At 38.7% G+C, this 24352-nt stretch overlaps 3 protein-coding genes, 1 long non-coding RNA gene and 1 pseudogene across 4 annotated transcripts; 2 read left to right on the top strand and 3 right to left on the bottom strand.

Annotated features, from left to right (window-relative positions):
• Positions 1-39: 39 nt before the first annotated feature.
• LOC116207377 lies at positions 40-1148 on the bottom strand (annotated as a pseudogene).
• Positions 1149-2730: 1582 nt separating this feature from the next.
• On the bottom strand, positions 2731-4502 carry LOC116196911 (protein DMR6-LIKE OXYGENASE 2-like). Its single transcript, XM_031526857.1, has 3 exons — positions 4190-4502; positions 3751-3998; positions 2731-3624 (listed from the first exon to the last, which is right to left on the bottom strand). Exons 1-3 carry the CDS (start codon positions 4412-4414, stop codon positions 3054-3056), a joined length of 1044 nt encoding a protein of 347 aa, XP_031382717.1. The 5' UTR covers positions 4415-4502; the 3' UTR covers positions 2731-3053.
• A 6985-nt stretch (positions 4503-11487) lies between these two features.
• Positions 11488-12531, top strand: LOC116207387 (probable F-box protein At2g36090). The gene has a single exon (XM_031540304.1). It carries the CDS (start codon positions 11488-11490, stop codon positions 12529-12531), a length of 1044 nt encoding a protein of 347 aa, XP_031396164.1.
• A 7-nt stretch (positions 12532-12538) lies between these two features.
• On the bottom strand, positions 12539-13786 carry LOC116193045 (mitochondrial import inner membrane translocase subunit Tim13). The gene is made up of 2 exons (XM_031521796.1): positions 13562-13786; positions 12539-12856 (listed from the first exon to the last, which is right to left on the bottom strand). The coding sequence occupies exons 1-2, from the start codon at positions 13673-13675 to the stop codon at positions 12707-12709; spliced, it is 264 nt and encodes an 87-aa protein (XP_031377656.1). The 5' UTR covers positions 13676-13786; the 3' UTR covers positions 12539-12706.
• A 2864-nt stretch (positions 13787-16650) lies between these two features.
• Positions 16651-18434, top strand: LOC116198915. The gene is made up of 2 exons (XR_004155425.1): positions 16651-16904; positions 18228-18434. It is a non-coding gene; the product is annotated as an uncharacterized LOC116198915 (long non-coding RNA).
• Positions 18435-24352: the final 5918 nt, after the last annotated feature.

Raw genomic sequence — 24352 nt, forward strand, 5'->3', positions numbered from 1 at the left:
TTTGTGTTGTTACAAACTTACAAGCTAAAAAGTTTCATAATATTGAACAAGTGTTCGTGAAGCCCTGGTATTTGCAGGTCCATGTTTTCCTGCAGAATGCCATCTGACGTCTCTCTATTGATTCGGTCCTAAGATGTTTGGATTTCATTGGCTTGAGTTTATTGAGTTGTTCCCTCTGCTCTTGTTCATTGTAGCAAACTGTCAAGCCTCTGCGTCTCTCACTTGTCATTCTTAATGGGTTCAAAGTACTACTAGTTCTTTGTATTGTACGATTTATTCCCGGTTTGTGGAGACAGTGATGGAAAGATGCAACGATCAGTCTCTGCCTTTGAAAACTATGTTACATCACGTCTATGGTCCCAGGACATAAAATTCACAAAGATTCATCTCATGTTAGAATTTGAAATGTTGACGGTAAGAGCTCAACCTTGTGAAGGATGCATTAAATTAATCAGAGATCCTGAACAGGTCTAAGCAGCATTCCTTGGTAAGCCCTCTGTTCCAGAACTGGTCATAGTATACTTGGTACGTGAAGCTTCTGTACATGGGTGGGTGCTCATTGTCGATGAACTCCATAGGCACCAATCACTGCATCAGGAGAGGGGCAATAGAATGTAGGGATTGATATTCTCTCCTTCTAACAATTCACCACTTCTCTGTGAAGCACGCTCCTGTAGTTGTCATTGCCAATCATCTGCAGGTACATTGTCTCATCGTGATTTTGATTCGTCGAAACTGATTTATAGATACTATCGACCCTTTACACCTAGAAGAATCTCCGGAAGATTGCAGGGCTCACCTGCATCTGATCTCCAATATTGACGATGGAAGTGTTGGGAATCTGGTTCACAATGACCCACCGCCCGCTCGAGGACCTGGGGCCCAGGTATGTCGTCCTGAAGGTGGATCCTGATGAGGTTAGGGTCAGTGTGTCCAGGCAGCCCATAGGTCAGCACAGGCGTGGACACCAGGGGTGTTTGTTAATATTTGAGGGCCATGTGCTGCCCGCGCTTGCCCAGGTTGTTGCCTACGTAGTCCCTCTCAAGCCCCAAGCTCTCAGATACCCCCTCCAGCAGCCTCAGCACCAGTTCTCTTATGCTTGTGCAGTATGCGGCCACTCCTTTGTCATCAATGAAATCGGGAAACATGTCACCACAAGCACCTCTGAAAAGGATGCAAAGTCGATGCTTGAACGGGAGTAGTCTCAGTCAGTGGACTGAGAGCGTCTTGTTATACCTGAACAAAGGAAGCAATGGGGTCTCAAAAAGTCCCTCCAGTTCAACACCTTCTCTGTCCGGACGTTGAAGCCGGTCAAGAGCCGGGTAGTTTTGGTCAGGTTGTCGGAGTAGTTCTTCAGCCGCTTGCTATCGGTAGCAGTTGGGTGACTTATTTACTTGTAGAGTCAAATTTTTATATTCATCGAAAGCACTTTACAAACCGGGCAAATCGATACCAGAACGAGGATTAATTTGTCCTAATCTATAGGCTACGGAGCCTTATGGTATTGAATAAAATAAAATAAATGGCACGAGCTTCATATCATAATCGTCACAATTAATTGTTCTAGATTGGCTTGAGACACGTATGAAATTTACATTTGGAAGAAAATTATTGTATGCAAAGACTTAATTTCATTTATTTCCCCTCCTTTCGAGTCCGAGGCGGGGCTTATAAATACGTATTATGAGTAGAACTTTGACATTTATTACACGTTCCCAATTATTAAGGCCGTAGGCCGTGTTACACATCTAAAATTGGTCGGCAGCACCGATCTTAGCACAGAGTACTAGATCATGATTCGGGGTCATTCTTGCCGGTTTTGTTTGTCCATGAAATCACTTTAACAGGTTTTGCATCGGTACGCGATCTTTATCAAGATCATGAACCACAGTCGAAACTTCTGACCTATTGGTGCCACGAATAACGCACAGCTCATTCAGAGTGCAGGAAAGTCAGGTAGTTCGTGGACGAAAAATTGTACGGAGGGACATATATCGTAATAGTTTGTCGGTTTCTTCTGAACAATGTGATGCAACGACATGCAGAGCATTAGATCGTACGAGGGAATATAACCATAATAAGGACGGCCAGCCAATCAAATCAGTTGGTACGAATCTCTATTCCCAGATATGAAATCAAGGCTTCGTGGGAACCTCACCTACGTACGAGATCTCAATGATGTCGGTTCATCCTATGTCATACAGCTGACGTCATCTCTTTTTTCCAATTTGATTGGGCTCAGTTACGTTTCATCCGACTGCCTTCTGTAATTTTGCGTCAATGTTGATGAGACTGTATGATCATTGATCACCTCAGGCCCCATACATTTTGGTCCTTACCATGTCTTGGCAAACGGACGTACGTTTCGATCATGCGGTGGTTGGCCTATATATTGTATGATGAAGTTTTCAGCACTGCCTAAGGTTGAGGACAAATTATTAGCGGCCGTTGGAAGAAATTATTGATTAGGCTGAACAAATACTTTTTCGGCGGAGATAATTGCTACAGCGGTCTTAATCCTTTCACACTGCTAAATTATACAAATAGCTTCGATGTCAACATTTGTCTAATCCTGATTTGAGGTTTGGTTTGAAATTGAATCTCAATGGATATGATGACGAAGAAGAAGAAGACGAAGAAGGCAAGTTGTAAAGTTTCTCTTTAGTCAATCGGGAAATTATAGGCTAGAAGCAGAAATGGTTAAGCATATCTCAGAATCGAATCGAGGGGGACCCCGGAAATAGAATTCGAATTAACATTCAAATCACTGTTCATGTTTTATGGCTAATCACATAATCTTGGCAATTCATATAGGAAAGTAATGTAATAGCCGGCGAACGACGTCCCCAATGGCATTGCCAATATGGCACTGAAGCCCAGTTTGCTCCGGTTCATACTAACAGATAGGCTGAAGGTACGATAACTTCCCGGTGTGTGAAGACAGTGATGGAAAGATGCATTGAACAATCTCTGAATTATTCTCATGATTCTTCATATGTTACAACATTGAAGTCGCCACGATAAGATGTAAACCTTGAGGAGTTCGCATTAAATTACGCCGAAGTCCTGAACAGGTCTAAGCAGCATTCCTTAGCAAGCCCTCTGTTCCAGAACCGGTCGTAATATTCCTGGTACGTGAAGCTTCTGTACACGGCCGGGTGTTCATCGTCGATCAGCTCCCTAGCGGGACCAATCACCGCATTGGGAGAGGGGCAATAGAATGTGGGGACCGATATCCTCTCCTTCTCGTCATTCACCACCGCTCTGTGTAGCACGCTCTTGTACTTATCATTGCTAATCACTTGCATCTGATCTCCAATGTTGACTATGAACGTGTTGGGGATCGGGTTCGCAGCGACCCACCTCCCGGTCTTGAGAACCTGGAGCCCAGGCACGTCGTCCTGGAGGAGGATTGTGATCAGGTTAGGGTCGGTGTGCCCGGGCAGCCCGTAAGTCAGCTCGGGCTGTGGACATGGCGGGTAATAGTTGAGGGCCATGTGCTGCCCATGTTCGCCCAGGTTGTTGCCTATGTAGTCCCTCTCGAGCCCTAAGCTCTCTGATATTCCTTCCAGCAGCCTCAGCACCAATGCCCTTATGCTAGTGCAGTACTCGGCCACTTCTTCCCTATCATATGAAATCAGATACGTGTCATGATAAGCACCTCGTGCTAAAGGCAAATCTGACGCTCGAACGGGATTTACCTCAGCCATCAGACTGAGGATGCATTGTGCTCGTTGATCTGTGAAGTACCTGAATGAAGGAGGGTTCGTGGGCCACTCTTCGAGGTACTGCTCGAGAGGGTAGCAGTGTAGCCTCAAGAAATCCCTCCAGTTCGACACCTTCTCGGTCCGGACATTGAAGCTGGTCGAAAGTCTGGTGGTTTTGGTCGGGTCGTCGGAGTAGTTCTTCAGCCGCTCGCTCTCTGGCAATCGGAAGAACTCCCTCGCGATGGCCATCATTCGGCTCACCATTCTCTCCGGTATTCCATGGTTTTTTATCTGCCAAAAAAAATGAAATTTCTATAAGGTAACAATAATATCGATCTCTATTAACAATTTATCTGGAGCTTGTTATTGTCTATCGAACATAGAAACCAATCATAATCTGCATGCAAAATATTGCAAATAATCATAAGAGGGTCGAGGACTCGAGATAACTGTTTCGAATCATTGGAAACGACGTATTATACCTGAAAGAAACCATATTCTTCGCAAGCTAGGCCAATCTGTTGGATAACTTGGGAGTGGTCAGGGCCGTGCAATCCCTGGAGATCAATAACTGGGATGGAGGCACCAGCCAATGTCTCGACCTCATGGAGGTTCGGTCGGTCTGAGATGGGCCGAACGTAGTTAGTGGGCACATGGTCAATCTCGGATGCGAGATCCGCAAGCAATACCTTCGATGGGACATCCATGGGATGATGGCTGATGATGGGCTTTGGTAGTTCTCGTTGCTGATGATATGAAATGCAGCTGGATGTATACTTATATATATACACAACGAAGGTGATGATATGACTAGGTAGGATTCTCCGTTGTTATACGTGTAGAGCCTCTCACCTCATCAACTAATGACCGAACCGCGAGATGTAAATTAATGAAATTTAGTAGGAGCACCGTTAGTAAATTAATCTTATCTTTTTAAAAATTTGAAATCTCTATTGAAAATATTTCACAATTGGAACAAGCTAGCGTCTGAACGAGATTTACTGAACGAGATTCATTGGATGAGCTTTCATTGGTTTACTCTTTTTTGTTTTTTTGGCTCAAATCCACATTGGCTTACTTAATTGAGAGAGAAGTGTGAAACATGCAGCTGGAAGACATTATTATATTAAAAATTATATTTCATTTCTTCCCTCTCTTGAGTCCAACCAGGCAGGTCTTATGACATTCGCATAAGTACAACTTTGATATTTATTAAACACATTTTCTGTTATCTAGGTAGGCCTCGCGATACGTGTAAAATTGACCTTAGCATGAAGATGTCATGCTCTGCGGTCATAATTCGACTCGTTCTTGCCGGAACTAACAATATTTTGAGGTACTCAGGCCACAATTAGAATTGGAGTCACTTTCCCGGTTCCGCTTTATGTATGGAACCTCAATGCGTAGGACTCATCGACTCAAACTTTCTGCAATATTGCCATCACGAATCATAGGGGTGGGATAGTTACGAAACTTGTGGACGGGACCTCGTACGGAACAACGTGTATCATGATAGTTCGTCGATTTCTTCCAAAAATGTGTGGCAATAATAGTGCAGGCTGGGTTAGTCATCTATCACTCAGAACATATATCTTCTGAAGGTAGAGATCGATGGGAAAATCATTTGGAATCTCTATTCCAGCTATGAAATCAAAGCTTAGGGGAAAACTTGCCCACGATATTTCAATGACGTAATTTACCTATGTCATGGAGCCGACGTCATCCTGCTGTCCCTATTCGATTTTTTGCTTTGAAAAAAAAAAAAGAAATTAGGTGAGAAGGATGTTAGACCATTTCCAATGCAAGTGCCAACTCGAGTGCCTTGGCACGCGTAGCACTTGCATGGCCCCCGCCGCGGCACTTGGCTGCGTTGGAGAGGGCATCGTGCCTCTGATCAATGACGGTGCCCTTCTAATGGCAACGGGCAGCAAGTCCCTCCCCGCGCCCATGCGACCTGCTGCTTTCTTTGACTCTTATAATTTATTTATATTTATTTATTTTATTTTTTTAAATGGCAAAAGAGCCGTTTACGGCTCTTTATGAGGCCCGTTGCTCGTCATGTAGCCGACCACACATTTACTTCCTTTTTCACTTTTCTAAAAATAAAAAAGTGCAGGGCCCTTAGTGGGCGTACATCATTGGAATGACGATTACATTTTCGGGTGGTGTGACGTCTACACGGAGCCTTGTGGGTCTCAAATGGCACTCAAATGAGTAAATATTAAGCGAGTATTATATATTCACTTGGATGTTGAATGTATAATATTCAATTAAAATGTCTAAAAGTGAAAAGCTGATTCCATAATAAATTCGTAAATTTCCGCTTACAAATATTTTAATTAATTCTTATCCAAAGTAATACACATTGAATAATTAGTCCATTCAAATAAGAGAAATTTTAGCTTGTGTTTGGTTTTCGAATTGGATCATGGTCAAACTTAACTTGAATTTGTATAGTCATTGCAATTGATAACAAATATATGAATATGTGAAAATTTATACATGTACATATATATAGGTGAGAAAGTAAATAGTTAATTTATTAAAAAATAATTATAAAAATAATTAGAAAAAAAAGTATGGGTGAGAGTTGTTATTAAATGAAGAAAAAAATAAAATAGTAATAATTGAACTTTTGAATTATATATATACATTTCGGGAGGCTTCGGGCACCGCCGGATTTTACCGGTCAACACCCCCCCCCCTTTTGGGGTAGGTTTCTCCTACCATAAAAATCGCCCGTAAGATGTATTCGGTTTTCCAGATACGAGTATACCCAGATACGAGTATCTCGATTTGGGGGTGTTCAGATTTTTCTATTTTTCGATTTTAATTTTACTTATACCTTACTTGCCATGCAGCTAGCGTGGCTTCACGACAAGCTCCTTATGAATGACACTTGGATTCCACTACAACATAGAGGGGGAGAAAGAGAATGGAGTGAGATATGTTTGCTCCGTTTGGTTTCGCAGTTAAAATCATAAAGATTTTAATTTTAACTTTAACTCAACACACTACATAATAAAAATACATATTTCTCAAGTCAAAAATTTTAACTTTAACTTTAACTCAACACACTCCACAATCATTTGTTCTTTTCCACAATCAAAATCAAAATTACTTTTAACTCTGAAATCAAATATACCAGTTATCACTTACTTCAAGTTTTATTTTTTCTGGTTATCATTTCTTGATATGAGATTTAACCCAAAATACGTTGGTCGCGGTAACTGCAATGCAATATGTGATAACAAAGTGTAAATAAGGTATTATCGCTTCTTGAACTAGACGTATTACAAAATCATAATTTGATAATAATCACATAACAAGATATGATAACTTAGTTCAAATTAATGTTATTATTTGTTGTTGAATTGGGCTTATCACAAAATTTGATTTTTGCAATAACTATAGTACAACATGCTACAGCTTAGTTCACTTGTTCACCGAGGCTTATTACAAAATCAGAATTTTTTAATAATCCCAGTACATGATATGACAAATTAGTTCAAATGGACCTTAGAGAAATTTTCAATTTCTCTCTCTCCCATTCTTCTTACTGGAATGCACATGTCGTCAAGAGAGGAAGTGTCATGTAGTCACGCTGGCTTCATGACAAGTAGCCAAAAATTCCTCTTCAAACAGGCGTCATGCATTGCAAATGCTCTTGACGCATATATTGTAATATGTAACTTGTCACTCGGAATACGATATATCATTATATGTGGAATTTATAACGTCTTTTGATTTTTTTTTTTATTATAAAGGAGGCGGAAAGCGGAGTAATATATTTGGATTTTTATTTACTGTTTTTGAATGAATTTTTACAAATCATTTAGGTTTATTAATTCCATCTGGTATTTTCTCTCTACGGTAAGTCTCTTTAATGTCTTTTGTAATTTTGCATCAATGCGGATGAGAAAAAGTACGATCATCTCAGGCCCCGTATGTTTTGGTCCTTTTCACGTCTTGTCGCAAACACACGTACGCGTTTCGCTCTTGCAGTGTTGGTCCATAGACCATAAGATTAATTCTTTTTTCTTTTTCTAGCGGTGCCATTGGGTCCATCATACCACGTTCCATTATCTGTCGTGATTTGTTCTAGCATCGCATACATCGACCTGCCACGCCGGCCACGGTGTCAATTGATCGAAGTATGCGCGTTATTGATCTCAGAGTTTGATGTGGTTTCATGCGGAGTATACATAATTCTATGTTCATTAACCTAAACGGCGTGAATTTATGTTGCATATGTACATTATCAATGCTTTATTTTCGATTTGGGACAATACCGGCAGCGCCCGCAATTGAGGACAAAATAGGGGCGCGCTGGTTGAATTTTAATTTGATTAGTAGGTTAAACGAAGACTTTCAGGCCGAGATTAATTGCTGCGGCTGTCTTAATCCTTCCATTGTTAAATGATAAAAAGTAATTTACTACCAAATTGACGTCAACATTTGTCCGACTCTCCTTTGGCCTTTGATTTGAAATTGAATCTCAATGGATGAGGAAGATAAGGTCATCCCTTAGTCAACTGTGAACTTTTATAGGTTGGTTGCCGACATGGTCAGGCATATCCATGGATCGAACCGAAGAAATCCCGAAATATTTTTTTCCGAATCAAACTTCAAAATCGAATTATTCATGTTTTGGAATGAAATTGGATAAGTACCAACATAAAAGAGAAGGTTGATTTATATCTGATAAATATTCTCTTAATTGTAGCGGTTATCGATTCAATTTTAATGAGAAGGTCGTAGTCTCTTGCATATATCCAGTCATTCAATCTGGTTTCTAGATAGGATCCACAATGAAAGCCCCGTGCCCCGTGTATCTTCATCGTTTACGGGCTGCGCTAGTCTATTTTCTCAAGTCTATGTTTAACTGAGGATACGTTAAGTTTATTGTCGGTCGGTGGTCCCATATTAATTTTATCCTCGGCCTTACGATCGAATTAGGCATAGGGCTTTGTCTTGGTTGATGCAATAGCTTGAGCGATTATTTCGCGAGTACCTAATATTGATTTTTAGGTGGGGACTGATGAGTTATGACGGGGGAAGGATCACGTCAGGCATGAACATAGAGCTTGCATGCAATGCTCAACATAAGCATGCAGATATCACCAACGCTAACCTCATGATCAAGGAGGTGTGACTTTACATTAAGTTGTGATTTTCGTAAGATGCCGGCTTTAATTTGTCCCGTGATAATATCAAGCGGGTCTTGGAGAATATTGAGGCCCTGTTTGGATTCAGGAACAAAAAATTTTAACTTTAACTTTAACTTTAACTTAACACACTACACAAAAAATCACACATTTTCCAAGTCAAAAGTTTTAACTTTAACTTTAACTCAACACACTACACAATAAAAACACACGTTTTCCAAGTAAAATTTATAATCACATCTCATTTGTCATTTTTCACAATCAAAATCAAAATCAAAATTAATGGCGCGTTTGGATTCAGAGTTAAAGTAACTTTGATTTTGATTTTGATTTTGATTGTGAAAAAAGATAAATGAGATATGATTATAAATTTGACTTGGGAAACGTGTGTTTTTGTTGTGTAGTGTGTTGAGTTAAAGTTACAGTTAAAATTTTTTACTTGGAAAATTTGTGTTTTTGTTGTGTAGTGTGTTAAGTTAAAGTTAAAGTTAAAGTTAAAATTTTTTGTTCCTGAATCCAAACAGGGCCTAAAATTACTTTAACTCTGAATCCAAACGCACCCTGAGTGTCCCGAGCAGATTTCTGCCAATTATTTTGATCTTTGAAGATACTAGCGAGATGTTAATCACATTGGCGACTAGACACAATCTGAATTTAAGACGGAATAAAGAAGCATCATGGCTAGGATTCCAAAGGGCTCGTTTGATTTTTTAGTTTGATTTTAAAATCATGATTTTGATTTTGATTTTGATTTTGATTGTGGAAAAAGAAAAATGAGATGGTATTATAAATTTGACTTGGAAAACGTGTATTTTTGTTGTGTAGTGTGTTGAGTTAAAATCAAAATCACAATTCTAAAATCATACTAACAAATCAAACGCAGCATAAATATCATCCCCGGAGGTTTTGTCCGGAAATACAGGGCGTGTTGTTGTAGCTGGTCAGAGTGAAATTGAGGCAAGTCCGCAGGACAAAGTCTTATGTACCAATCGCAACTATTGTCTTGTGATGCAAGCCACGTGATATATCTATTACGTACAAGTCTTTTCCATTATGAAAACTATATTGGCATATCATATCATATCAGGACAATTTGTCTTCTGGTTATGGTAACGGGCTGAGGTGGGCCTGGATCAAAGGGATCCTACGTTTCATGGGCCTGAAACGCACGTATGAATCAGAACTGGGCTGGAAAGAGCAGCAGGTTCCACGAAAGAGATCCGACTCCGTGCCGGTCGGGGTGGCACAACAGAAGGTTCGACTCACGGGTCTGGATCAATCCCCATCCCAGATCGATGGCGAAGATCGATTCGGACCATCTCTCTCGAGAACTTTTAATCTAACCAAATTAAACGTCAATTTTCGGAGAAGGAGAGCAGACAACACGCGCGCATACACACTATGATCGATGTGATCTTACGATGGACAACTTCCTACAGGCTGGTCACTGATCGGTAACTCCGACTTTCCTTGGATAGGAAAACTATTAATGAATGTACAACTCTGGCGCGGCCTAAACTTTTGAGAACTACGGGTTACAGCAAGAATGCTTCTATCGTTGGGCAAGGCCTAATGTTATCATTTGCGTGGGCTAGGAAAGGACCATTTGACCTTACAATTCATTCTAAGACGCCTCTCTTTCTCACAACTGTCTAATCTGAAAAAAACTAATCTTTTTAGGTACGGTATAACTTATATATGTATGTATGTATGTATGTATTATTGAATACTCACCTCACGCGTGGACTGGATCAATTTTGAAGGTCGATTGCATAAAACTTAATTAAACAGGGGCAAATGCGTGTGCGTATATTGAATCTCGATTCTGATATCATGTGCAATTTTAAGATATCACAACTATCTAATTTAAAAGATTAATTATATCTATCAATATACGATGTGATTTATCTACTTTTTTGTTATTTAATTATATGTATCAAAAGTTATTATGAAATATATACCTTCACGCATCTTATACTATAAACGATTGATCTACGACTAGCTTATTCGCGACATAAGCTAACCCTCCATGGCAAAATTTTCTCACATTCACAATGATATTCGATTAACCGAGCAGGCAAGCAATAACCTAACCCGCCATGGCAACTTGGTTTGGGACCTACGAAATCGAATCCTAAGAGAGACGGGATGATTTGGACGGCGCAAAATGACCTAACCAGAGGTCATCTCATGTCCATCATCCCGATAGAACGGCAATCCCTCCCCTCCCCTCCCCTCATTCCTTCCACGGAGCCCTCCCCAACTCATCAATCTAATCATCCCATCTAATTATAAAATTTATCATTGATTAATTATTACGCTTTGCGGTCAAACAGCTTTCCTCCCCGGGCACGTTAAATGAATATATGCGTATGCATATATTTATATCTCCACTTATATATATATATATATATACACACATCAGCAAAGGGTTCTCGTCGAATTCCCATTATTCTTCTTCTTCTACTTCTCCACCTTCGGTTCCTCCCATAATAGCCTGAGGATAAGGAACCGGCGACCGCAACTACTACGAGGAGTCGAACAGCACGCTTTGAATGGATAATACGACGTGTCGATTGACGGGTTTAACCACGGACCTCAAGATTGATATAATGGGCCGGCTTGATGGCCCGACCGTGGCTTCTATTTCGTGCACGTGCTCCGGACTTAGAGACACTACTCTGGACCAGGAACTGTGGAGGCGGGCCTGCCACTCCATTTGGCCTTCCACGTCCCTCCCGGGCACAGACTCATTGATAACCGATTTCAAGAGATTCTACGGGGAGTCCTATTCCCTCATTTTCTACAGGAAGAAGCCCGACTGGAGTAAAGAGGCCGCAGAAGCAATGCGAAATACCGTTGCAGAGATTGGACCCTGGAAATTCCAGGATTTCACCTCTTTGGTGGATGTGTACTACAAGAGGAGATGCATCCTCTCCCGAGCATCTGTTCCTGTAACCGAGACTGGCGAAATCTCTCATGAAGATAAAACTGGAAGGGCAAGAGATTCGGCGACTCATACGCAAAACACATGGTTCACAAACTGCCCTTTCCAATGGGACATCCTAGAGTTCCCCCAAAGTGACAACACGATCAACGGCTATACTGATTCAGATGCAGAGCACCATAGAAATCGAAGGACCAAGTTGGAAGAGAATCTGAGATTAAGTTGGGTGCTGCTTAACAAGAAGACAGGGAAAAGCGTGAACCTCTCGAGCAGGGAACCAATATTTTCGCAGAGGAGCTGGGGCTACCATGGTCGAGATTACATTGTCCACTTTGGTTGCATCATACCTGTAGATAGAAGCTTATTTCCACAAGGGATAGTGAAGTGCACGATAGCAGTGAGCTGCAGCTTCAAAGATGGAGGTCAGGCCCCAGTGCTTGAGGAAATCAGCCTCCATATTGAAGATACCACAGGAAAACATCTTAACGGGAAGGAGAGTTTAATTGTTCTTAATCGAGCTCTGCTCTGCCCACGGACCACAAACAAGACAAAGGTTAAGGAAGGATTTTCTCACTACGAGATGAAGAAGAGAGAGTTCATGAGGAAAATAGAGTTGAAAGAGCGAGTAGCCATCACTCTCTTCGCTTCAGTTCAAGTAACAGTCTTAGTTGCCCTTGTTTGCCTCTTCACTACGAGATTTACTTTATGAAATGAAGTATCTCACAAACAGAATGATATCATATTGAACTTGAAATAAGTCATTGATACACAGAAAGGCGGCTAAATTCTCTATGAGTAACCAATGCAACTCAATTATGTTGGCATGTTCCACTATAAAGACATGTCCTCCAAAGATTGCTCGAGAAAGAATTTGCAACAAAATCTCAGCGTGGTGCACTGAAAAGGGATCTGCTGACGATACCGGTGGCCTCAATATAACGTTCCACGCACCTAGAGATGCAACTGCTCTCGCTCCCACTCAAGCTTGAACCGGGCTTTGTGATGCACTTTTCAAAGCACTTCCCCCTCACAGTCTGCAACACAAAGAACAGGGCAAAGGATATGAGTTTAAACAATCAAACAAGAAACCAGCCATGAGCAATTTTGACAAGAGAAGGAGAGAGGCATGTATCAGTTTGAATACACCAAGCAACTGCAATTCAAACCATAAACGAGCATAAATATGGCATCCTCTGTATCAGAAGGCATTAGATAAACTACAATTTCTGTTCAGATGCTACTACATTCAATCACTCAGGATTGTGTGAATTTCAAATTTAGCGGTCACAATCATCTCGCATTTCGTTGACTATGTCCAAATTCGGCATAAAGCAACTATGACCAGCCGCATATAAGTCTAATAACCCTCGATCCAAAACTCAGAAGCAGTAGGAAGTCAAAAGATCAAGGCTTGCTGAAGAACATACTCGATGCAAAACGCAGATGAACATCACAAATTTTGTAGGCTACACCAACAAACGACTAGAGGTTAATTTGCAAGAAGTATGCATTGATAAACTCAGCACTAACCAACTCCCAAAAAAGCTGAAACCAATCAAACATTTCCAGGCTCAATAACAGTAAAGTTGCCTAATTGATGGCGAAATACATTACTCCGCGTCTAATCAGCTGCACAACCTCACAAGACTCATTGAATAGCTATGCAAATGGATAGGCCTAAGGTGACGAAAACTCGAACAGATTAAGCAGTTCAATTTCAAATCTGCAGCAATGGTCACCTCAAGAAACTCCTCCGCGTAAGCCTGGGCAAGCTGAGTCTTCAGCTGGTCCATGAATTCATCCGTAGAGAACTGGGAAGACGACCCACTCGACGGCGACGAGAATGAATCCATCTCCCTCCCTCCCTCTCTCTGTCCGAGTCCGTGAACGAAAGACGAACTATAAACCCTAGGAAGACGCCACAAAACCCTAGGGCGCTTGCGGGGACGCCAAACAGGTGCTGCAGGAAAGAAAACCGGGCGGCATGGGTTCGAATCGGACCGATAATATCCCACCCGAGATGTCACGGGCTTATGATAAGCCCAACTGTCTACGTTTCTGGCCCAACATTAAAGAGGACTACTTCAAGAGGCATCGCGGCCCATAGCCCATTATCCCATTAGCCCATTAGCCCAGCCCAATTGTTCCTCACGGACCAATTAGCAGATCTGCATGCATTGATATGAGCAAATAGCCGTCGCCCGTCTTGTTTTTTCTTATCATTATGCATATAAAACCATTTTTGCAACATTGACAGAAGTAGGTCCATGACCTAATGGGAAATTGGAGAAGGAGAAATATTTATTAAAGGGTGCATGAGGAGCCTCGTTGGTCAGGATCGAGCTCAAAACCTCGTGGTTCCCGGTCGAGGAGAAATGTCATCGCTCTAGACATCATTTCTCTTTGTTACATTTGTGTCCACTTCAAAGTTCGGCCGACTGACGTATCATAAATGAGTTGAATGGAACTGGTCACCGACTCATTTGTTAAGATAGTAGCAGGACAGGATTGGGATGAAGGGGAAGTACATAGATAGATACATATATTTATGTGTGTGTGTATTTGTTTATGTATGTATATGTGTAATACATAAACTTATCAAGTTTTATTTTTCACTTTATCATCAACATAGGAAACGACATCATATGACGCTGCCGTGCAAATACGCAGTTACCTGTCTGGATGTAAGGCTTTACGTGAGCGGCCTTGCAGTTGGGTACAGAGCCCAGCAAAGTGTGGTTTTCACCATTTATGGCAGAGCTATATATATATATATAGAGCTCAAGGACACAAATTACAACCCTTTCTTATTTCGCGTCACCCAAAAAAAAAAAAAAGAGATGAAATTTATTGAAGGAGAATAAAAAGGGCACTATTTCTTTAATCAACTATATGCCCTAACTAGCTATTGCCGAAGTCGTCCATTGGGAATTCCATTCCCATCAATTATTTTTTTTTTTATTTTTTTTATTTTTTTTTGTGGAAAAGCTTTTCGTTATGTAACTACACACATGAAGCTTTACTTTTTAAGGCTTGGTATTTCATATAGTTACCTTCCATTCTAATGTCAAGTTGAATTGGACATAGAAACAGTTGGTAGGAATTTATCCCAGTGAGACTCCTAAGTAGAGTGTGGATGACCTGCTTTTGATTGCTTGCAGAAGATGGATTAGTTGTGAGGAGGCTCCCAATCTGACGTGAACACATATCGGAATGCCAAACCATGAAAGAAGAACTTGAAATTTATACCATGGACAACGAAAACTTTTACATACCACATGTGGTATATACCTCGGGATTAGGTACTCAATTATGCTAGTTAATTATGTGAATGCTGATCAAAGAAGGGTAGCATAATGGTTCACGCTTTCGCTTGGTAACTAAAAGGTTCCATGTTCGATAGTTGGTGGGATTACTGTGCATCTTTACTTAGTTAATTATTAGGGTTTATATTTCCTTGTATTAGGCTCATAAGCCTCATTTGTAATATAAAAATTATGTGAATGCGGGATTGGTCTATTCTTACAAGCGTTCCATGATTCATCTGATCTGTTTACACGAGTCAAGGGATGATTAGATTCCTCCCTAGAGCACGTATAGGGGTAGATACGGGACCATATTGAGATAGAGGAATGAGCTAAGATGACATTTATTATAATCTCTTCATCTCTCCCCATTACTTTGAGTGGTACCATATAATATAAATGTCAGAAAACATTACAGGTTTTATAGGTGTTGATCGAATGCTCCTTCCCTCTTGCAGCAAAGTACAAACAGCCCATGTAAACACATGAATTCACTCGCAAAATCGAAAGCGACAATTCACATATATATGAGAGAGCTCCTAGTGTAGTATAGTGGGGGGACCCTTCTAATAATTAAAAATTATATATACAATTTTTGGGCTCATTACATTATTATAATTATTATTAGCAAATTGCAATACATGAAACTCCATCCTCATTTTCATATATATATATATATATATCATTAAATTCAACATGGCTGGCCAAGTGGCAAGGGCAGGGAAAGAGAATGATCAGAAGACAAATTGCTAAAAAAGAAGAAATCAAACTCTTGTGGGCAGCTTGTCATTTAGAGATGCTGCCAAACCATCCCACTCATGATTTCTTTCTCGTTTTAATTAATTTCCCTCTCTTCTCATTCCTTCCCTATCTAGTGAAATACATGGTCGGGAATAAACTCATCCTAGTGATATCCATTGTCATGGTCGTCATCATCAAGTTTCGATATACACATCCAAAAAGGTTAACGTTATTTATGTTTGGACATATGTATAATTGGCATATGAAATTCGTTCGATGACGATTCGTGATTTGCGTTTATCATATTGGTTATTGGGATGATTTTTCTGTACGGTGCACGTAGCTATAATTGAGCCCCTCTTCACACTGTTCTCCACATGGTCCATGAGGTTCATATGGTCCTTACCCCACATCGTGAGACTTTGACCTCTATCACACCAAAGTGATGCATGCACATGATAATAATATCTCCAAAAATAAATGACAAATGACTGGGGAAAAAGCAAATAAATAAAAGAAGGGTAAAAAGTACTAAGAGGGAAGGCTGATTTGATCTATATAGCCCCAAGTGAAAAGAGTGATACTGGGGACAGCTAGTAGTGAGAAAAGAGAAAGATGGGTGAAACCAAAGACCAAGAGGGGGAGTTAGGGTTTTAAGGGAAAGAGAGAGGGAAAAAAGGAAAAGAAGAAAAAGGAAAAGGGGTGGGGTTAGAGTGAGAGGGAAGATATATATATATATATATATATATATACACACGATATAATTAATATATATAGATATACATATATTGGTGATAATATAGGGGAATGGGGGCAAGGGGCAGCGGGCCAGAGTTTGATACCCTAGCAATAATCTGGGGAGGGTTTGTTGTTGGGAAGAGATCAGTGTGTACTCTCTCCCTCTCCTTCTCTCTCTCTCTCTCTATCTATGTTTATCCTCAGAGCATTAAATTTGAGGGAAAGAGGAGACGGGAAGAGAGAGAGAGAGGGAGAGAGGGTTAATTAGGACAAAAAGTCAGCCCCATCCCATCCCCAGGTGGGTCAGAATATTTTGCAGTGATCAGCCTCCCACTATATACATACACACACATATATATATATAATATATAGCTGATCTCTATTAAGTCGTCTCATTTATTCATTCATGACTACTTTCCTTGTGTTGTGTGTCCCTCCTCCATGAAACTAGTCGTTTTGTTTCATATATATATGTGAAGTAGGGCATTCAATCTAGTAAAGCCCCCTTCCTCACTTTAATCACACAATCTAGTGCATATATATACACACACACACACACACACATAAGTTGCATTGATTATGAAATGGTTGAAGGCTTTCTTTTTTTTTTTTGGGTGTGAAAATGCTTGAAGGCTTTGGTCTTGTTGATAATATGCTTACATATATTATTCTCATTCTCCTTCCCTTATCTTATAAGTCAACTTGTGTAGCACATATACAAAAATTAGTGATGTACATTGCATATCTATTGTGTTGGAAGGATCATTAAGTTGATCTATGCTTTCACAGTCAAAATAATATATATACTTTAGTTGATCCTCAGACGTGGGCTCATAAAATAAAATGTATAGAACGACATGGACGTACGAACTTGCTGAAATTTGTATGATATCAGGCAATTTGTGACTCAGAATTTGCATTCCTAAACAAGGTAGCCCAGAAATATATGTTTTTCGGTGAAAGCCAAGAAAATTTTTGCTCTGAAAACAAAATCCAAATCCTCCACCTTATCGTGGGCCAGAAAACCTCCCCACTTGTTGTGGGCACTAATTCTTTTCGGGTAGCAATACACACACACACATATATATATTGCATTCACATGACATATTTCATCAATTATATATATATATATATGAAATGATATATAGGCATATAGAGAGAGATGGGGTACTGGAGGAGGATGAGTAGTAGCTATCAAAGGGCCTATATATTTCAAATAATTACGGTTGTTTTCTGGGATCGGCTGCAACACACAACCCTTCCGCCTTTGCACTGTCATTGTTAAATGCTCTGTCCACCCCCATGAAAGCCGTATCCTTCCCTCCCTTCTCTCTCTCTCTCTCTCTCTCTCTCTCTCTATAGCCCCCACTTTCTGTCTCTACCCCCGCAATAATATTATTCCCCCCACCCCCCCCCCCCCCCCCCCCCCCCCCCCCCCCCCCCCCCCCCCCCCCGTTATAAGCGACGCCTACGCCATCCATCCATCCATACATCTGATCTATCTGATCTTAATTTCCTATGCTTTTGCTGCTGCTCCCCCTTTCTTCCATTCACTTTTGTTTTTCCCGTTGCTTCTCTCTCTATATATCTTATCTATGATCTCTCTATGCATGCCGTGCAGTGCAGTGCAGGTGCAGGAGTATCTTGATCTTGCCCCCACCACACCCCATCACGGCCGTTGATCTGCTTGATGTGATTTAGGGTTGGCCCCACAATGATCAGAAGATGGCCCAGACCCAAAAGGGTGTATGTTCCCATTTTCACTTTAACGAACATGGGGAATGTTAACTTGGGGAATAGGGAAACAAAGCGTGCCCTTTTATTTTCATCCTATGTATACATACGCTACACCCATATATTTTCACGTAGGTACGCACGTACGTATTCCTAATCTTTTTCTTTTTCTTCCCTTCCTTTTACCTCTCTGAATTTCCCTACTTCCCTTTTACTTTTCACCCTTAATTTGTTTCTATCCAACAAAGAAAAAGAAAAAGAAAAAGAACAACAGAAAAAAAAAAGAAGAAAGAAAGAACAAAATAAAAGTCCGCTAGATCCAAAAGAAGATGATGCACGCAGCCTCCTTTCGTTACTCGGAAAAAGGGTAATGATGCATGCATGCACAAGTACTCAGACCCAAAAGGAATGCGGGTGCAAATATACCAAAAGTTTTCATTACCATGAGCTGAGGATAAATAATTATAGTTAATTAAATATTTCAATGCAAAATCAATCGATTATATACTTAAATGAGGGCATGGTCCAATTCAATTGGGACGCAATAAATTTTAATGGAATGTATAATTCCACATGGTCCCTGTAATGGGATATACTAGGGATCAACTTGGCGCTTTTGTTTAAGTCTTGTTCTGATCTAACTGGACTGGATAACTGACCGCATTATCCCGGATTTCGCGATTCTTAACTGCCTATATGTATGATGCTCAAGACTGAACCAATGAAGAGACGCATACAGAAGAGAGGCACATCACACACAACGTACTTGTTAAATGCATGTTTTAAGACTGCACAGGTGCATCATAATGTTCAACAGTATATACGCATTGCTATAGCTAGCACCATTATTATTACTAAGAAACGCCTGTCAGTTCTAATTTTTCTTTTTTTAGTCGGCTGTATGCTCCATGGCTCTGTGTTCATCTTCATGTTGATGCTAAGGTTGACATGCTTTTCCTAGCCACGATATTTACCTTTTCTTTTGATAACTCATGAAAAACTTCATTAAAGAACTAAATGTAGGTACAAAATGGAGTGAAGAATATCCCAAAGGACAAAACATTTCAGGGAAAAAAGAAGAAGAAGAAGAAGCGGAAGTAAAGATACAGGGAAAGAAAAAGAAAATAAAAGGTAAACGAATAATCAAAGTTTGTAGAAGGTAAATTCATGACCACAATATGTTATAAGGAAATTGTCAAATGCCAACTTAATTACTAAAAGGGAAACATTGAGGGGCGCCAATTAGTCTCATCTCTTTATGGCGTATTTGGTCGACCGGATATAACACCGGATATGATTTCTCAAATCCTTATCCGGTATTTGGTGACATTTGGGATAAGAAGTGGAGAGAATTGAACATGATTATCTGTTAAGGCCCAAATCCGGCCTAAAATATATCAATAGACAAAAACACCCTTACTTTCTCCTCAAATTTTCAAAAGATGTCATTGACATCAACCCTATCTTGCGACCTCTTCGAGAAGAGAGAGAGGGCACTCATGGGTGTTGTCATTGTTGTGGATGAGAACGTGACGGGGCTGGCCATCGACTAGCTCACGTTTAGAGGGGGAGCAAGTTGTTACTACTGTCGTCGAGGAGGAGGCCCACGGAAGAGTTAGCCACTGAGTGGTAAAAAATGATGGCGTGGGAGCCCGAGTTCACTAGGATGAGCAAATGAAGGAATGGGTGGCGCTTTGTAGAGGGTGGAGAAGATCAGACGCGGGTGAGCTCTTGGTGCAGTGCTTGTGCAGGGGCAGCTCAACACGAAGCTGTGCTAGCGGGGCTCAGGTGCTGGTCACCACCACTCAGGCGAGGTCGCTGGCGACCTCGCTAGCAAGGTGGTGGCCATCACCCGAACCCCGCCTCCACTCTCTCGATTATATTCACTGTTTCATTATTATTATTATTATTATTATTATTATTAGTTTTATATTTTAAATTTAAACTAGATGAGTACTCGCGCGTTGCACTGGCGCCCCTATCAATTAAATGATATAAAGATTAGATACGTTATTTTAAATATTTTCACATGAATATTGAGTTAATTATGTTATAATATGCGATTATAAATTTTTTTTGTTGCTATATAAATAATAAAACCTAACTCTACATTTGGATCTAAATGTTTTAAATGCATACTTATTTTTATTTAAATATAATTGGTATAAGAAATATTTTATAATTTTTAAATATGATGTAAATAAAAGGAAATAAGAATTACTATCCAAGAAAGAAAAAATGCAGTATTGCTACTCATACTGATTGGACAAAGCTTATCCATTAATATTTGGCTCTTTACATTAGCATTTATTTGGCGGTGCATGAAACGGAACTGTAGTTATCTTGAAATTCTCGACGGTGTATAAGCATCCTTAGGAATTAACGATTGGGACAAATCGATCTAAGACTTTCTTACGTCTGCATACATTAATGTACTCTAATTTCATTAGAAGTAACAATTTAATAATTTATCAAATTTTATATTAAAAGAAAATACCTTTAGTTAAAAAGTGCAAAACATACCTCTTCATAAAAGAAAATCATGTCAAAAGATTAATGATTCCGTCACTCCTCGCATTCGCGGCATCTCACAATTTGTGAATTTTGCTTTAACTTTCCATGTGTCTTTTTCAAGTCTCAATCATTTTATAATAGGGAAAATAGCCTCATATAACACAATTTTTTCCTTATTTTTACTTCCTAGCACGTTTTTAAAAGTTGACACAATCTAGCACGAATCACCATTTTATTCCTAGATCTAGCACACCGTTAAATTCCGTATAAAAATCGTTAAACACCGTTAGACAGAGTTTAACGGTGTGCTAGATTCGGGAATAAAATGGTGATTCGTGCTAGATTGTGACAACTTTTAAAAACGTGCTAGAAAGTGAAAATAAGGTAAAAATTGTGTTATATGGAGCTATTTTTCATTAAAAAAATATTTACTACTATTTTCGGTGTTCTGATTTTGATAGTTTTTGTGAACTGTACGATCTCAAAATGAGGTGAAACTTTTACTCCATGTTCCTGATGTTATTATAAACCTCCACACTAATTTTCAGATTTTTCTGGGATGTCAATTTTTAGATAAAAAATATTACCTCTTTTTTTAGTGTTATGATTTAGATAGCTTTTGTGAATCATCCGATCTCAAAATGATGTGAAACTTTTACCCCACATTCCTCATATTATTATAAAGCTCCACACAAAATTTCAAATTCTTTTGGGTGGAGAATTTTTAGATAAAATATAATTACTCTTCTTTTCGGTGCTCTGATTTTTATAGTTTTTGTGAACTGTCCGATCTCAAAACGAGATGAAATTTTTTCTCCATGTTCCTAACATTATTATAAAGCTCTTCACAGATATTCAGATTTTTATGGGCGATGAATATTTAGATAAAATATATTTACCCATCTTTTCGGTGTTTCGATTTTGATAGTTTTTGTTAATCGCTTGATCTCAAAACGAGATGAAACTTTTACCCCATGTTCCTGATGTTATTATAAAGTTTCACACATATTTTCAAATTTTTCTGGATTGTGAATCTTCAGATAAAAAATAGGGCAAATTACAAAAAAAAATCCAAATTTTGTAAAATGTCTCAGTTTTGTCATAAATTTTGTTTTGTAACAAAAAAAACCATAAGTTTTCTAAAATGTCTCAAAAATGACCTCCGTTATAACTTCCGTCAATTTTTGCTTACGTGTGACCTACGTGGACTGTTAAAGGGACCCACCATCAGCAACAAAAATTGACGGAAGTTATAACGGAGGTCATTTTTGAGACATTTTAGAAAACTTATGGTTTTTTTGTTACAAAACAAAATTTATGACAAAATTGAGACATTTTACAAAATTTGGGTTTTTTTTTGTAATTTACCCTAAAAAATATTTACCTCTTTTTTTGGTGTTGTGATTTAGATAGCTTTTGTGAATCGTCTGATCTCAAAATAAGGTGAAACTTTTATCCGAAATTCCTGATATTATTATAAAGTTCCACACAAAATTTCAAAATTTTTTGGGCGGTGAATCTTCAGATAAAATATATTTACCCATTTTTTCAGTGTTTCGATTTTGATAGTTTTTGTTAATCGTTCGATCTCAAAACGAGATGCAACTTTTATCCCATGTTCCTGATGTTATTGTAAAGCTCCACACATATTTTTAGATTTTTCTAGATAGTGAATCTTTAGATAAAAAATATTTATCTCTTTTTTCGGTGTTGTGATTTACATAGCTTTTGTGAATCGTCCGATCTCAAAACGAGGTGAAACTTTTACCCGACATTGCTGATATCATTATAAAGCTCCACACTAAGTTTCATATTTTTCTGTGCAATGAATCTTCAAATATAAAAAATGGAATATAGCCTCATATAGCACAGTTTTTACCTTATTATCACTTCCTAGTACGTTTTTAAAAGTTGTCACGATCTAGCACGTATCACAATTTTATTCCCGGATCTAGCACCTTATTAAATTTCGTCTAACGGTGTTTAACAGTTTTTTGACGGAGTTTAATGGTGTGCTAGATTCGGGAATAAAATGGTGATTCGTGTTAGATCGCGACAACTTTTAAAAACGTGATAGGAAGTGAAAATAAGGTAAAAACTGTGCTATATGAGGCTATTTTCCCTTTACCATATGATTTCATTGTAGCATATAAAAAATCTGCAATATTATACAAGATAATTAATAAAAAATTGATTTATGTCAAACGTGAGCATGAATTTAATCTTTTCCAGACACACTCGATCAGGTTTACAGGAAAGAAAATGTCATAGTTATCTTTACTCACGCTACACATCAAGATGTTGTTCTTCTTTAAAGAATCCACGCATTATGTTCAATTTCTGATTCTTAGTGGGATATATGTAGATCAGGAGTCAAAACAAAGTATATTTTCATAAATATATATATATATGTGCAAACGACATATATAATCAATACACCATATATATGTATATATACGAGCCGCATATATAGTTTATATATCTAATCATGCAAATAGCATATATGTATATATATATGCAAACGCCATATGTATACATAAATGCAAACAATATATATACGTTTGGGCTATATTATTCGATTCTATATAATCTATATATTGGGCAATATATATATAGTTTACGTATTTTACTACATATTCTTACCTTGTGTATAATATACATATTATGTTGGTTATATGTGAATATAATCTATATAATATGTTGACAATCTCTATGAAAATACTCATGATAAAAAATGTAAAATTTTCTTATATTTTCATGATAATGTGGCAATGTGAGAGAGTCCGTTTCTTATTTTTGATGATGTGATAACGTGAGAATTCAGTTTGCGTTTCGTTTTCATAAATAGATTGATTTCAAAATATTATTATATTTATTTCAAAATTAAAAAGTTAGGACACCCATGTCATTTCACTTTGAGATGCTAACCCTAAACCTCCACATGCACCAAATATCTTATTAGGATAATTTTAATCCTTAGGATTTGAATCCTCTCCCATCCTAATCTTTTATCATATCCTTTCTAGTTGACCAAGTATAGCATTATAGTACATATTTGGGACATATACAAAACTATAAGGAGAGAACAATGATTAAACAACCCTAATTAACAATCTTAATTGGAATTTAGATATTTATGATTTTTATTTCATTCTACTAGATTCATGAGTCTTCCTGGTACCGAAAAAAACCCTAATTAACAAGTCTAATATTGTTTGGGTTATTGTCACAATATTTACAACCAGAAGGGGCATCTCAACAAAATTCTCAGGGAGCATTAAAATCTAAAGCAAATTATACATCAAACGTGGTCCATGTACATTGAACAAAGTCTAGGTTAGTGTGAGGGGAAGTGAATTGCACGCGTCTTTTCTTCTTGTTCTTGCTCAACCATATGCCAAAGTAAATTTTTGAAAGATTAATATTCTTTTATTAATATTCTTCTTGTTCTTCCTCACTCGTATGCTATCACCTGTGTATGCTATCACCCATATGCAT

This window comes from Punica granatum, chromosome 1, assembly GCF_007655135.1.
Source record: "Punica granatum isolate Tunisia-2019 chromosome 1, ASM765513v2, whole genome shotgun sequence".
Classification (NCBI taxonomy): Eukaryota; Viridiplantae; Streptophyta; class Magnoliopsida; order Myrtales; family Lythraceae; genus Punica; species Punica granatum.

Coding starts and splice junctions, on each gene's coding strand:
- LOC116196911 (XM_031526857.1), bottom strand. CDS start 4,414: ATGGATGTCCCATCGAAGGTATTGCTTGCGGATCTCGCATCCGAGATT. Junction 3,999..4,189: donor AAGAATATGGTTTCTTTCAG/GTATAATACGTC, acceptor TTTTTTTGGCAG/ATAAAAAACCATGGAATACC. Junction 3,625..3,750: donor ACGAACCCTCCTTCATTCAG/GTACTTCACAGA, acceptor TTCATATGATAG/GGAAGAAGTGGCCGAGTACT.
- LOC116207387 (XM_031540304.1), top strand. CDS start 11,488: ATGGGCCGGCTTGATGGCCCGACCGTGGCTTCTATTTCGTGCACGTGC.
- LOC116193045 (XM_031521796.1), bottom strand. CDS start 13,675: ATGGATTCATTCTCGTCGCCGTCGAGTGGGTCGTCTTCCCAGTTCTCT. Junction 12,857..13,561: donor ACGCGGAGGAGTTTCTTGAG/GTGACCATTGCT, acceptor TTTGTGTTGCAG/ACTGTGAGGGGGAAGTGCTT.